At 33.6% G+C, this 13,524-nt stretch overlaps 1 protein-coding gene across 4 annotated transcripts in view; it reads left to right on the top strand.

Annotated features, from left to right (window-relative positions):
* Positions 1 to 13,524, top strand: part of NECTIN3 (nectin cell adhesion molecule 3) — a 157,999-nt gene that overhangs the window by 67,715 nt on the left and 76,760 nt on the right. The window contains exon 8 of one of the 4 annotated variants that reach the window (XM_058295875.2): positions 6,771 to 8,142. The exons of 2 other annotated variants lie outside the window; for them this stretch is intronic. In XM_058295875.2, the coding sequence (XP_058151858.1) occupies positions 6,771 to 6,791 (21 nt within the window). In that variant the 3' untranslated portion in view covers positions 6,792 to 8,142. Of the gene's footprint in view, positions 1 to 5,025; positions 5,663 to 6,770; positions 8,143 to 13,524 lie in introns of those variants that run through there. One more of the 4 variants, XM_004456911.5, reaches the window with a different exon arrangement.

Here is a 13,524-nt window from a genome sequence, read left to right as displayed (position 1 = left end):
CATTCAACCCCTAGAGATTGCCACTGTTACAAATTTAAATACCCCTCCAGACTTTTTCCTCATGAATTTACTTCCATGCACACATCATTCATATTTGCATCTACAAATAGTTTTGTTAAAAACAAAATGGGATCATAGAATACATATTGTTCTAGAAATTGCTTTTCCCACTTAACATGTCTTTCATAATAGAAAAGTAGTCTCCAAAGAGTGGCCAATGTAGCCACCTTTATTAAAATCTCGTGTGTTATTAAAAGTGAAAATTCCTGAATAAAATTCTCTGAGGTTAGTGATAATGGGCATTTTAACTAGCTTTCCAAATATATTTTCATGTACATTCATGTTTGAGAACAATGGCTGTATCTTCATCTCATTCTTAATAGCTGAATTAGTATTCTATAGTGTTGATATACCACAGATTATTTAATCATTTTCTTAGCTTGTTTCCAAGTATTTTACTATTACTTTTTTATGTTATGAATTGATATTCAGAGAAACAAATTCCCTCATCTTCATTTTTTTGCCTCTTCTTTTTTCTGTAGACTTTAGAATTGGCTTCTCAGGTTCCATAAAAATCCTACTGAACTTACGAATTAATTTAGTGAGAACTGATAACTTTATAATATTAAATTCCCAATCCTAGAAACCAGGTAATCCTCCATTTTTTTTTTTTTCCATATATTCTGGAATAAAGTCTTGTGCTTTTGTTTGTTTTGTTTTGTATATTTCTTGCACATTTCTTATTAGTTTATTATAGGCATTTTAAATATTTGTTTTGATTATCAATGGGATCTCTTCCTTGCCACCTCCCCATTCCTTTTTCTCATTGCCTATTCTTAGTATATACAAATGACTTAGATATTTTAATATGAATCTTGTATATCTCCTCCTTTCTCAGAATTCTTACTCATTCTAATAATGTTGCCGTTTCTTTTCTTGAATTTTCTAGATACATAATATAGTTGCTGCTAATAATGATAATTTTTATTTTTATCCCTTGTTTATTGTCATTTATTTATTTATTTATTGCAGTGATTAGAACCTCTAGCAGAGTACTAAATGCTGACAGTTAGATGGGGCTTCCTTATCGCATTAATTTCCCAATCTAGTATGAAATCCCAATATAAATTTCTTTTTATTAAATTTTTTGACAACACTGTGCACTCTGATTTTTTTTTTTTTTAGTCATGTATTGGAAGAGTATACTCTGTATGCTCTGATTTGTAAAAGAAAAGTCCTCAAATCAACTGAAATATTCTAGGGAATATTTTCAGAAAAACCTATCTAATGAATTCAGTTTGATTTCTGATATGGGAAAATCAGAAAGTAAATGTAAAACTTAGAATACCCTATGTTTCCTCCTGAAATAGCATTTATTCTTGGTTAGTCTAGACTAGTAGATTGTTTGAAATGGATACTATTACTTGATTCTATCGAGGATGATAAACAGGGATTCCAGTCAGGCAGCAAGATTATGGAGAATGTAACTTTTGGAGTGATTTTTAGTACTGACATATCATAATAAAAAAAAATTAATAAAAGATTTTAGTCTCTTGAACTTTTTCCCCTTGATATCCACATTTGCTGAGGTCGTTATTTTGACAGATGACTGTTGGTAAATTCTAAATTTTTATCAGCCCTGAAAATGTTTATGAATAATATTCTAGGATGTAGGAATACACAGATCAATTTTTCATTATATCAAAACATTTGTATATGTGTATATGGCTTAAGTATTAAAGAATACATTGTCATTCCACAGAACTCCATGTTTTTTCTCCACAAGCCTGACAGAAAAGTTAAATAAGAATGTGATAGAAATCACAATCCCTGATTTTCAAGTTTTCAGAGGCACTAATGTCTGAAATTTTCTGGAATTATTATTTTGGAAGGAAAGAAAAATCCCAGTAACTTCCATTTTGCCCTTACTACCATCATGGCTCTGACTCCATAAGTCATGGAGTCAGTTGGGTAATTTTTGGGTTCTTGTGTTTATGAGTATCAACCATGCATTGAAAAATTGGGGAAATAACCACTGGTTAGATTGGTAAAACTCCTCAACCCACTGGGGGAGGGGCTAGATCAAACTCCATTTTATTAGTTCCTCTCCTAATGTCAGGATTTCAAGTCCTGTGTAGATTCATCTAATCAGAAGAACCAAATTCTCATCCAGACTCTACTTTAAGAATCTGGAAAATGTATTCTTGTTTTCTTCAACTTTTCTGCAGTACAGGAAGGCATACTTAGATGGAGGTGTGAATAAATGTTGAGTGCCACTAGACTTGTATCTACTATACATACACAATTCTATCTTTTTTAAATTGGTATCCATTATTCCTTCTAGAATTTGATTTCACAAATGCGTACAAGTAGAAAGTTTGTTTTAAAAATGTACTTAGAGAAATTGGCATAGATATAACCTATTCCATCAAACTTTCACTAAAATACGTGTGTGTAAAAGCACAGAAAAAGAGAAGAAAAGGAAATTGTCAGTCATTTTATTGGCAAAATAAAAGAGGAATGTATATGTTAAGCATTTTAAGCAGCAAGATATTTCATATAGGGAATTGAGTATTTATAAATCATTGAAAGACTGCCACTGGGACTGAAGTTCAGTAAAACATATTTCCATAACTGCCATCCAGTGATTAGAAAACCAGAATTAAGAACTGCTGCTTTGGTGCTGCACCTAACATCTCTCCAAACAGTAAGCTATGTCTTTATACTCTGAAGTTCTGTGCTGGAGCCAGCCATCAACAGACACCATAGCAGCCATTTAACATCTACATCTATACAGCCTTTCTTCCCTGGAAAAGCTATGACCTTATAATTACGTTTGTCCTCTAGCCACATCTCAAAGTGTGGCTTAAGAATCCATGAGGATCCCAGATGCCTTTTAAGGGAATCCATGAGGTCAAAACTATTTTCATAATAATATGAAGATATTATTTGCCTCTTCTACTATTTGGCATTTAGACTGATGGTGCAAAAACAGTGGTGGGTAGAACTCCTGGCACCTCAACACAATTCAAGCCTTTTGCACCAAACTGTACTAGTAGTCATTGTATTGTTCATTGTCACACTCACAGTTCATGTGGCGATGGGGAAAGCAAGTTTCACTTAAGAGTGGCCCTAGATGAAGCAGTAAAAATTAATTTTATTTATATTTGATTGTTGAGTTATAATTTTTTTTAATATTCTGTGTGACGAAATTGGATGTATGCATAATGTGCTTGTGTAATGTTTGAGTTCTAAGCTGAACTATTTGGTTTTTAGTAGAATGACTATGGTCATTCAGGTTTGAGTATTTTGCAGCTATTTTATCCAAAAGCAATAAAGTAAGCCTGTCACTTCAAAGCAAACAATGATAAAATTTGAATTTCCGAGTGAAAATTAGAACTTTTGGAAAACTTAAATATGCAATCACAAGATTTACATTTTCCCAATACCCAGGTTTTTCTAGTCACATCAGTAGAGATATTAATGAATATGATTTTTTTTTGTTAATGAAAAATGAAGAGAGTCAATGTTTGGAAGATCTGCATAACTCCCTGAACCAATAATTTCCAAATGACCAATGCATGCTGTTACAGAATAATGCATGAGTTAAATATCTGTTCAAAGTGCAAGATAGACAAATGGATTTTAATGTAACTAAATGAAAAGTTTATTGATAAGTTTTCAAATTCCACATAAGCTTTAGGAAACTACAACTTCAGAGAATTTGGTATAATATCAAAGATGAATATCCACATTATCCAAAAAGCCTATTGAAGTATTCTTTCCTTTTCCAATTGCATATTTGTTTGAAACCAAACACCATATTACAATAGATTGAATGCTGACACAGATATGAAAATGAGGCTTTCTTCTCTTGACTTAGATATTAAAGACATTTGCAAAAATGTAGAAAGTGCCACCATTTTCACTAAACTTTATTTTGGAAAATTTACGTTTTTTTTTTTTAACTTAAAGAAATGCTGTTTATATTTACATTATATATTCTCTTAAATAAATATTTAAACATTTTAATATTTAATATGATAAGTATAGATAGCTATTATATAAGTAAAAGTGCATTGGGTCATGAAAATTTAAGAGTGTAGAGGGGTCCTAAGACCAAAAGTTTGAAAGCCTCCACTGTCAACTGTAAGTGGTGTGAAGGCAGAAATCATGTCACCCTTGATTAGTACTGAGCACATAGTAGGTGTCTGATAAATATTTTTTGAATGAATGAATGAAAGAATGAAGCCCCTCTTTATATTCTCCTTAATCTATGATCAGTGAAAATTTCTGAATTATGCTTTCATATCCATGTACCAGATTATGTTAGTATATTAAATTAGTCTAACATCAGTGTATCAGATACCAGGTTTTAATATACCATGTATGAAAAAGAAAACAGGAGACTACATGGAAATATTCTGAAATGTTAACAATGATTATGCACACACATTTTTATCTTCTCCTTTTCTTGTACAAAAGAATATTGTTATATATTATTGGAATACAGAGAACATTCTCATGTATGCTAATGCATGTGTATTACCATAGTTTGTAATATCAAGAGATTTTAATCAAAATTGCTAACGTTAATAACCTTGTATATATGACATTTTGTATCTCTTCAGATATAACCTATAGGATAAATTTTTAGACTTGTTATTGCTACATCAACTGAGAAATGCATTTATAGTTTTGATATTGTCAAATTATTCTCCAAAAATATTGCACCATTTTGTACTCATACCAGTAATGAATGAGAGTGCCTGTTTCCCTACAACCTCACCAATAGCATATGTTGTTATGTTTGATTATTGCTAATCTGGTAGGTTAAAAATGGTGTATACATGTAATTGTAATTTTGAAATATCATTACTGAGTTTGAGAATCTTTTCAGGTGTTTAAAAGGCCTCCCTTACCCCCACCCCTCTGTAATGTATTTTGTTTGTTTATTAGACAAAATAATAATGAACATTTAGACATTTTATAACTAGATGTAATTTTTTTTTGTTTTTATTTCAGTGTGGTGTTTGTTACTTCTTGACATCCAAATTTGTTGTAAAGAAAGTTTGATGCATCATATAGACAAATGCCTATGGTGACAAATTCCACCCCCCCCTTTTTTTTACAGCTTCATTAAAATATAGTTGACATACAGTAAGCTGCATATATTTAATGTGGAAATTTGTTTTATATATATATGTGTGTGTGTGTTTAAAGATATACACATGCGTGAATATAAACATAGATGCATACCTGGGAAACATTGGCACAGTCAAGATAATACATATAATCATCATTCCCAGAAGTTTCTTAGTATCCCATTATGATATCACCTTCCTACCCTTCCCCCAACCCTTCTGTTGTCCTTGAGGAATCAACCACAGTCTGCTTCTGTTCCTGAACATTAGTTTGCATGTTCTTGAATTTAATACCAATGAAATCATATTGTATGCTCTCTTTTTTGGTCTGGTTCCTTTTACTCCACATATTCTGAGATTCATTCATATTGTGTGAATCACTATTTCATTCCTTTTTGTTGATGAATAGTATTCCAATGTGTAGCTATACTACATTTGGTCTGTACATTTGCCTGTTGATGGGCATTTGGACTGTTTCCAATTTTGGATATTACAAATAAAGCTGTTATAAATATTCATGTACAAGTTTTTGTGTGGATATATGTTCTCAATCCCCTTGAGTAAAGGCCTAGGAGTGACATGGTTGAATTAAATGCTAAGTGTATCTTTAACTTAAAAAAAAAAAAAATCAAACTGTCATACTAAGTGCTTTTATCATTTTACATTCCCAAAAGCAGTGTATGAAGTTGTTCCATATACTCACCAACACTTAATATTTAGACTTAAAAAATTTTAGACATTCTAATAGATGTGTAATTGTATTTCACTTATTTCACTGTGGCTTTAATTTTTTAAAAGGGGGAGAAGAAACCAACCACTGGTATGCTTTCTGTTCCTGTTCATTAGTTTGCACATTATTTTACATGTAAACTAATGTACAGGACTAATGTATATGTTTACATGTTATTTTACATGTATTTATAATTATTTTAAAATTTGATTATAACCGATTTTGTTGGCATTACAATTTAGAGTAATGAAATTTGAATTATGTCTACAAATAAAAAAACAGAAATTAAGTTTGGTAAAAATGGGAACAGGAATTGAATTTTCCAATTAGAAGGCAAACATCAATTCAGAGAAATGTAGAGAAATCCTATGTTTATAATGATTGTGCCACAGATTTAAATTTCAGTAGTACATTAGTTTATTGTTCACAGATCTTCACCTTGATATTAGGCAGCTGTTTCTTGAAAAAAAAATCTCTCTACCTTGTGTAAATAAATTTGTTTTTCATGTGCCTTAGACACACTTAAAATTTCTCCATTTATATATATATAAAACACCTACAATTTGGGCAGGACAAAATATATACTTTCATAACAAAACTACAGAGTACCTCTAAAGTATGAACAATATATACAATACATGGTATATAGTATTTACAAAATATAAAATATGGTACAAGCTGTTGGTATATAATTTTTAAAATTCATCTTTCTTTTTTGTACTTCTGCAAAAAGGCAAATTTCCAGTCATATTCCAATTTTCTTTTAAAACATCCAGAGATTTTGGAAAAACTATGTTTTACATATATACTCAGATATGAAATCTAAGTTTGAACTCTTAAGAAAGTTTTTAAGTGTACTGCCATCATCTCCCTATTTTGGTTGGAATTTTCAACAGTGCTTCCCATCCAGTGACTAGGAGGCTCTGGACGAACACTAGGAGGAGGAGGATCACTGAACTTTGCGCCAGCAATTTTTCCTTTTGACTCACTTCAGTTGGAAATGCTGCATTCTTCAAATGTATATTTTTAATGTTCTCAGAATTTCCAAAAGACTTTTTTTCTTGAATCTCAATAAGACCATATGAAACAGAATCCTGCCAAGAATTATTTTCATTTCTTTTTACAGAGGCAATCTTGGTTTGTGGTAAGTTGTATTTGATTATCCGTTTATCTTTGGTTGTTCACACAAGTGCACATTGTGAACAGGCTGTGAGGAATGGCAATTTTCTCTGATTTTCCCACTTTTGATTTAAAAATCTCTTATGAGCGATGGATGGGCGAGCTCCACAGGCAGCAGCAAGCCAGGGACCGGGCTCGCTTCTTCAGTTTAGGTTATGGTAGCAGGACCCATGGCCGAGGTGGGGGCCTGGTCCAGGACATCCTGTGCACTGCTGTAGCCCCTAAGTGGCGCTCCGCCCACCCTCCAAACTCAGCAGTGCTACCCGCGGTGGGGCTGTGGTAACCCTTTGGAGCTTCCAGAAGTAACCACTGATGGAAAAACCCACTGGTGAGAGGCGGGCACCCATGGCCAGCAGCTCCAGCTGTTGAATGGAGAGGATGATCATAATGCGAGGAGGCAAGTGGCTCAGCAGAAGGAAGAGAGGAAGTGAAGCTAGTGATGACTGTGGCAGTAGCTGTTGCTAAGGGAGCCAGAGAGAAGGGTGGATCATCTGTGGTTTTAATTTGCATTTCCCTAGTTACTAATGAAATGGAACAATTTTTTTTTTTTCATTTGCTGATTTGTCATCTAATTTGAAACACTTTTATCTTCTTGGGTGAAATGTGTTAAAATACTTGCTTGTTAAAAAATTTTTTTTTCTTTATTAGAGAAGCTGTGAGTTTACAAAACAATCATGCATAAAATACAGGATTCCCATATACCACCAGCACCCTGCAGTGGTGTGGAACATTTGTTTTAATGGATGATATTATATTTTTTTAATTGTACTATTAACTAAAATCAATGGTTTAACTTAGGGTTCACTATGTAATATAGTTCCATGGATTAAAAAATTTTTTATTCTGTTACCATATATACAATCTAACATTTCCCCTTTTAATTATATTCAGATATGAGATGTCTATTCAAGTCTTGCCTATTTTTGAAATTGCATTATTTGCCTTTTTGTTAAGTTGAAGGATTTTAAAAAATATTTTCTTGATATTAAATCTTTATTGGCTATGTGATTTCCAAATATTATCTTCCACTGTGTAGGATGTCATTTTACTTTTATGATAAACTATTAATACTTTGAGGCATAAAAATTAAATTTTTAATGATGAAGTCCCATTTATTTATGCTTTCTTTTGTTGCTTTGTGCTTTGGGTGTAAAGTCTAAGAAATCATTGCCTAACACAAGTTCCTTGTGATTCACCTGTACATTTTCTTCTAGGAGTTTGATAGTTCCAGCTCTTATATTTAAATTATTTAAGTCTTTGATTTTTGTATATGGTGTGAAGTAAGGGTCCTCTTCCTAGTTTTTTGTTTTGTTTTTTTTTTGGCAAAGGGAGATCCAATTTTCCCAGCACCATTTATTGAAGGGACTATCTTTCCCAATTTGAGTCATCTTTACCCTCCTTGTCAAAAATCATTTGGCCATAAATGTGAGGGTTGATTTCGAGCTCTTGGTTCTATTCCATTTGTCTGTATGTCTTTCTTTGTGCCAGTATCAGTCTGTTTTGTTTACTGTGGTTTTGTATAAGTTTTAAGATATGAAAGTGTGAGTCCTTCAGTTTCTTTTTCAAGATGGCTTTTAATATTGGTTGGTGCAAAAGTAATTGCGGTTCTGCATTGTTGAAGTTTATCATTTGATATTGTAATACATTCTTAAATATGATTGTTATACATCATTTTAATGTGCATTTCTAGCTTTATGTTTTTTTTTGCTAATGATATTACTTGCTGTTTATTTTATATTTATTTTAAACTCTGAAAATGATGTTAGACAAAATGCACATTTGGGCGGTTTTCTTATTTTGAGTTCAAAATGGGTTGTAAAGCAACAGAGAAAACTTGCAACATCAACAATGCATTTGACCAGGAACTGCTAACAAAAATACAGTGCAATGGTGGTTCAAGGAGTTTTGCAAAGGCAACCAGAACCTTGAAGATGAGGAGTGTAAGGGCCAGCCGTCAGAAGTTGTCAACGACCAATTGAGAACAATCATCAAAGGTGATTCTCTTACAGCTACAGGAGAAGTTGCTGAAGAATTCAACGTGGACCATTCTATGATCATTCGGCATTTAAAGTGAACTGAAAAGGTGAAAAAGCTCGATAAGTGAGTGCCTCATGAGCCGACTGAGAATCCAAAAAATTGTCATCTTGAAGTGTCATCTTCTCATTCTCTGCAATAATAACAAGCCATTTCTCTATCAGATTGTGATGTGTGATGAAAAGCAGATTTTATACAACAACCGGCAATTACTAGCTCAGTGATTGGACCGAGAAGAAGCTCCAAAGCACTTCCCAAAGCCAAACTTGCACAAAAAAAAAAAAAAAAAAGGTTTTGGTCACTGTTTGGTGGTCTGCTGCCATTCTGATCCACTACAGTTTTCTGAATCCTGGCAAAATCATTATATCTGACAAATATGCTCAGCAAAGCGATTAGATGCACTGAAAACTGCAACACCTGCAGCCAGCATTGGTCAACAGAAAGGGCCCAATTGTTCTCCACAACAATGCCCGATTGCATGTTGCACAACCAATACTTCAAAAGTTGAACGAATTGGGCTACAAAGTTTCACCTCATCTGCCATATTCACCTGACCTCTTGCCAACCAACTACTTCTTCTTCAAGCATCTTGACAACTTTTTGCAGGGAAAATGCTTGCACAACCAGCAGGATGCAGAAAATGCTTTCCAAGAGTTCGTCGAATCCTGAAGCATGGATTTTTACGCTACAGGGATAAACAAACATCTCTCACTGGCAAAACGGTGTTGATTGTAATGGTTCCTACTTTGATTAATAAAGATGTATTTGAGCCTAGTTATAATGATTTAAAATTCATGGTCCGAAATCGCAATTTCCTTTTGCACCACCTTATATTAGGTGCCCTTTCCACTTCCCTGTAAATTTGATCATTGACCTTCTGTTAAGCAAAGAAGGTTATGACTAGGATTGCATTGAATCCATAAATTAATTACTTTTGGTAGGACTGACATGCTAACAGTATTTAGTCTCCCAGTCCGTGAACACAAAATATTCTTCCATTTATTTAGGTAGTGTTTGATTTCTTTTAGTAATAATTTGTAGTTTTCATGTACACCTCTTTTATATCCTTGGTTAGATTTATTCCTAGGTATTTGATTCTTTTAGTTGCTATTATAAATAGAATTTTTTTCTTGATTTCTTCTTCTAGTTGTTCATTGTGTATAGAAACATTACTGATATTTGAGTGTTGATCTTTAACTCTGCCACTTTGCTGAATTCATTTATTAATTCTAGGAGCTCTTGTGGATTTTTTAGGGTTTACTCTATATAGGATCATGTCATCTGCAAAAAGTGAAAGTTTTACTTCTTCCTTTCTAATTTGGATACTTTTTATTTCTTTTCCTTCCCTAATTCCTCTGGTAAGAACTTCCACTACACTACAATAATGAATAAGAATGGTGACAGTGGAATACTTGTCTTGTTCTTAATCTTAGAGGGAAAGCTTTCAGTCTTTCACCATTACATAGGATGTTAGCTGTTGGCTTTTCATATATGTTCTTTATCATGTTGGGGAAGTTTCCTTCTCTTTCTAGTGTTTTAAGTGTTTTTATCAAGAGTTGCTGGATTTGGTCACATGCCTTTTTAAAATCAGTTGAGATGGTCATGTATTTATTCTTCCTTTGTTCTATTAATGTGATACATTACAATAATTGATTGTGGAACCATCCTTGCATACCAGGGATACATCCCACTTCATCATGATTGTAGAATTCTTTTAATATGCTGTCAGATTTGGTTTGCTAGTATTTTGTTGAGGATTTTTGCACCTACTTTCATAACAGATATTGGTCTGTACTATTCTCTTCTTTTGGTATCTTTATCTGACTTTGGTATGAGGGTGATGTTGGCCCCATAGAATGAATTAGGGAGTGTTCCCTCCTCTTTAATTTTTGGAGGAATTTGAACAGAATTGGAGTGTTGGTAGAATTTCCCTGTGAAGCCATCTGGTCCTGGTCTTTTCTTTGTTGGTAGGTTTTTTATTGCTGATGTAATTTTTTTTTTACTAGTAATTAGTGTTTTGAAAGCTTCTATTTATTCTTGAATCAGTGTAGGTAGCTTGAGTGTTTCTAAGAATTTGTACATTTCATTAAAGTTATCTAATTTATGGGTGTAGAGTGGTTTATAGTATCCTCATAGTTTTTTTGTTTTGTTTTGCTTTTGTTTTTGTTTTTAATTTCAGGAGGGTCAGTAGTAATGTCCCCCTTTTCATTTCCAATTTTTGTTATTTTTTTTTCCTTGTCAATCTAGCTGAAGGTTTGTCAGGGCTTTTTTTGTTTTTTGGTTTTTTTTTCATTTTCTCTTTAATTACTGAGTTTCAGTTTTTGTAAATACTCTTAGAACAATTCAGGAAACTAACATTTTGGGGAAGAACAGTTTCTGTACATTAAGAACTCTATGTTATCTGCAGATAACTGTTGGCTGGATTAACAAACACTGTCACAGAAACAAAGTGTTTTTTTTTAAACCATAAATTGCTGCATTTTTATCAACAAAAAGTCATGAATAAAAACGAATTTCTCCTTTATTAGGAGGGCTTAATAGATGTTTAAAGATTAATGCAGAGATAATTTTAAAACACAATGAAATTCTAAGTTAAGACTTTGTTTTGAAACCCATATTCATAGGCCCTTCCTTGTGGGCAAAGCAAACTGTTTTGTATACTAAATTGCGCTCTTCTCCCCAGGATATACTTACCTATTACCAACACTTCCTCTGTGTCTGATGTATAGAATATTAATTAATGGCAACACTACCCTTTTACTTCAATGCGTTATTAGTCCCCTTGCTAGGTTTTCTTTTGAGAATGTAGCCCTCAGTAGCACAAGTATGTGCAAAAGAAGGGACAAAGCATTTCTTTGTAAATTTAGAACACTTACAAACTGCACTGATGCTTACTTTTCTTAACTGCCAACAATTAAGTAGGATCTTCTAAATGCAGAAAACCCCAAAAGCATACTTGACCATGCTCCCATTTCAAACCAAAAAATGTGTGTGGTGATTGAAACAATAGGTGTTCACCTTCTTTATTCTCTTTGAAGAAGCCTGTTTGGTATAACTTTCTTTAAAAAAAATAAGGAAAAATGAAGACTATTGTATTTTAGGTGGTGCTATTCTATAATTGCTACCCTCAAGGCACAAATAATAACACCCTTGCTAGATTGATGTCTCATTCAAGGAAAAGAGATGAATGGTAGATGAATGAAGGTGGGTTACTTTAAAATAATTGTAGATTGCATTCTTACCTTATTAAGCTTAGTAGAAATACCACACATTGAAGTTAGGTGGAAGTGTCCTTTATTCTTCCCACATTTTTTTTTAATATACAGTATGATAAAGCTTACTTCCAGGCTGTGGGTGCATTTTGGGAAGCAGCTCTGGGACAACTACTGTAGACAGCAGGATGTTAGTAGGGCAAATCCCAGTGTTTCCATGCTGTGGACAACTTACTATTATTTCACTTAGGAGGATCACTACATACGAGCCTTCACTATTATGCCTTTACACAGTAATTTTACAGCCATGAGCCTCTGGTGAATAAAACACTATGAACTTACATTAGTATCAAGAATAGCTCATCTAGAGAAGGGAAGGCATTGGCTACATGAAACTGTTTCAAAAGTTAGAGACAACTACAGTTTTCCTTTTCTTTTTTCCTTCCCCTCCCCTTCCCCTGCCTGCTGTTTTTTGCTGTCTGTGTCCATTCGCTATGTGATCTTCTGTGTCCATTTCTCTTTTTGTCTTCTCTTCTTGTCTTCCTCCTCTAGAATTCAATCTTGAGGACATCTGATGTGGAGAACGGTTCCCTATGAATTGCACCACCTCAGTTCCTGGTCTTTGCTATGTTTCACCTTGACTCTCCCCTTCATCTGTTTTTTGTTGCATCATCATCTTGCTGCATGACTCACTTGTACCAGCACTCAGCATTCTGCGCAGGCATTCGGCTTGCCTCATGGGCACTGGCTTTCTGTGCAGGCACACTTTCTCTTCTTTTCATCAGGAGGCCCCAGGGATTGAACCTGGGTCCTCTCATATGATAGATGGAAGCTGTATCACTTGAGCCACTTCCACTTCCCAACAGTTTTCCTTTCTGTCTTCAAGTCAGAAAAGTGAAATGTCAAGCAGATGAAGCTGTAGGCAGTATGAGTCTCAAACCATGTAAGCGTTGTGGTTTAAATCCACTTAGCAGGTTGCTATCAGGAATTAGGAATTTCTAAGAAGCACTGTTAAAATTATATCTTTGGTGCAATCTAAGTTAAATATGTTACATTCCAACTAAAATGCCTTAAAGATTTGAAGAGTTTGTATGTACCCTAGTACCTGCTAAACTTGTCTTCCACTAAATGGCTAATAATTATTTTTAAAGGTATGAAATACATTTATTTTAAATGGAAAGGCCAGCTTTGAAGGGGCAACAGTAGACAACACAAAAACAATCAT

Source organism: Dasypus novemcinctus, chromosome 4 (genome assembly GCF_030445035.2).
Source record: "Dasypus novemcinctus isolate mDasNov1 chromosome 4, mDasNov1.1.hap2, whole genome shotgun sequence".
NCBI lineage: Eukaryota > Metazoa > Chordata > Mammalia > Cingulata > Dasypodidae > Dasypus > Dasypus novemcinctus.
The sequence above is the reverse complement of the archived record's forward strand: the minus strand, read 5'-3'. Positions and strand labels throughout refer to the sequence as shown.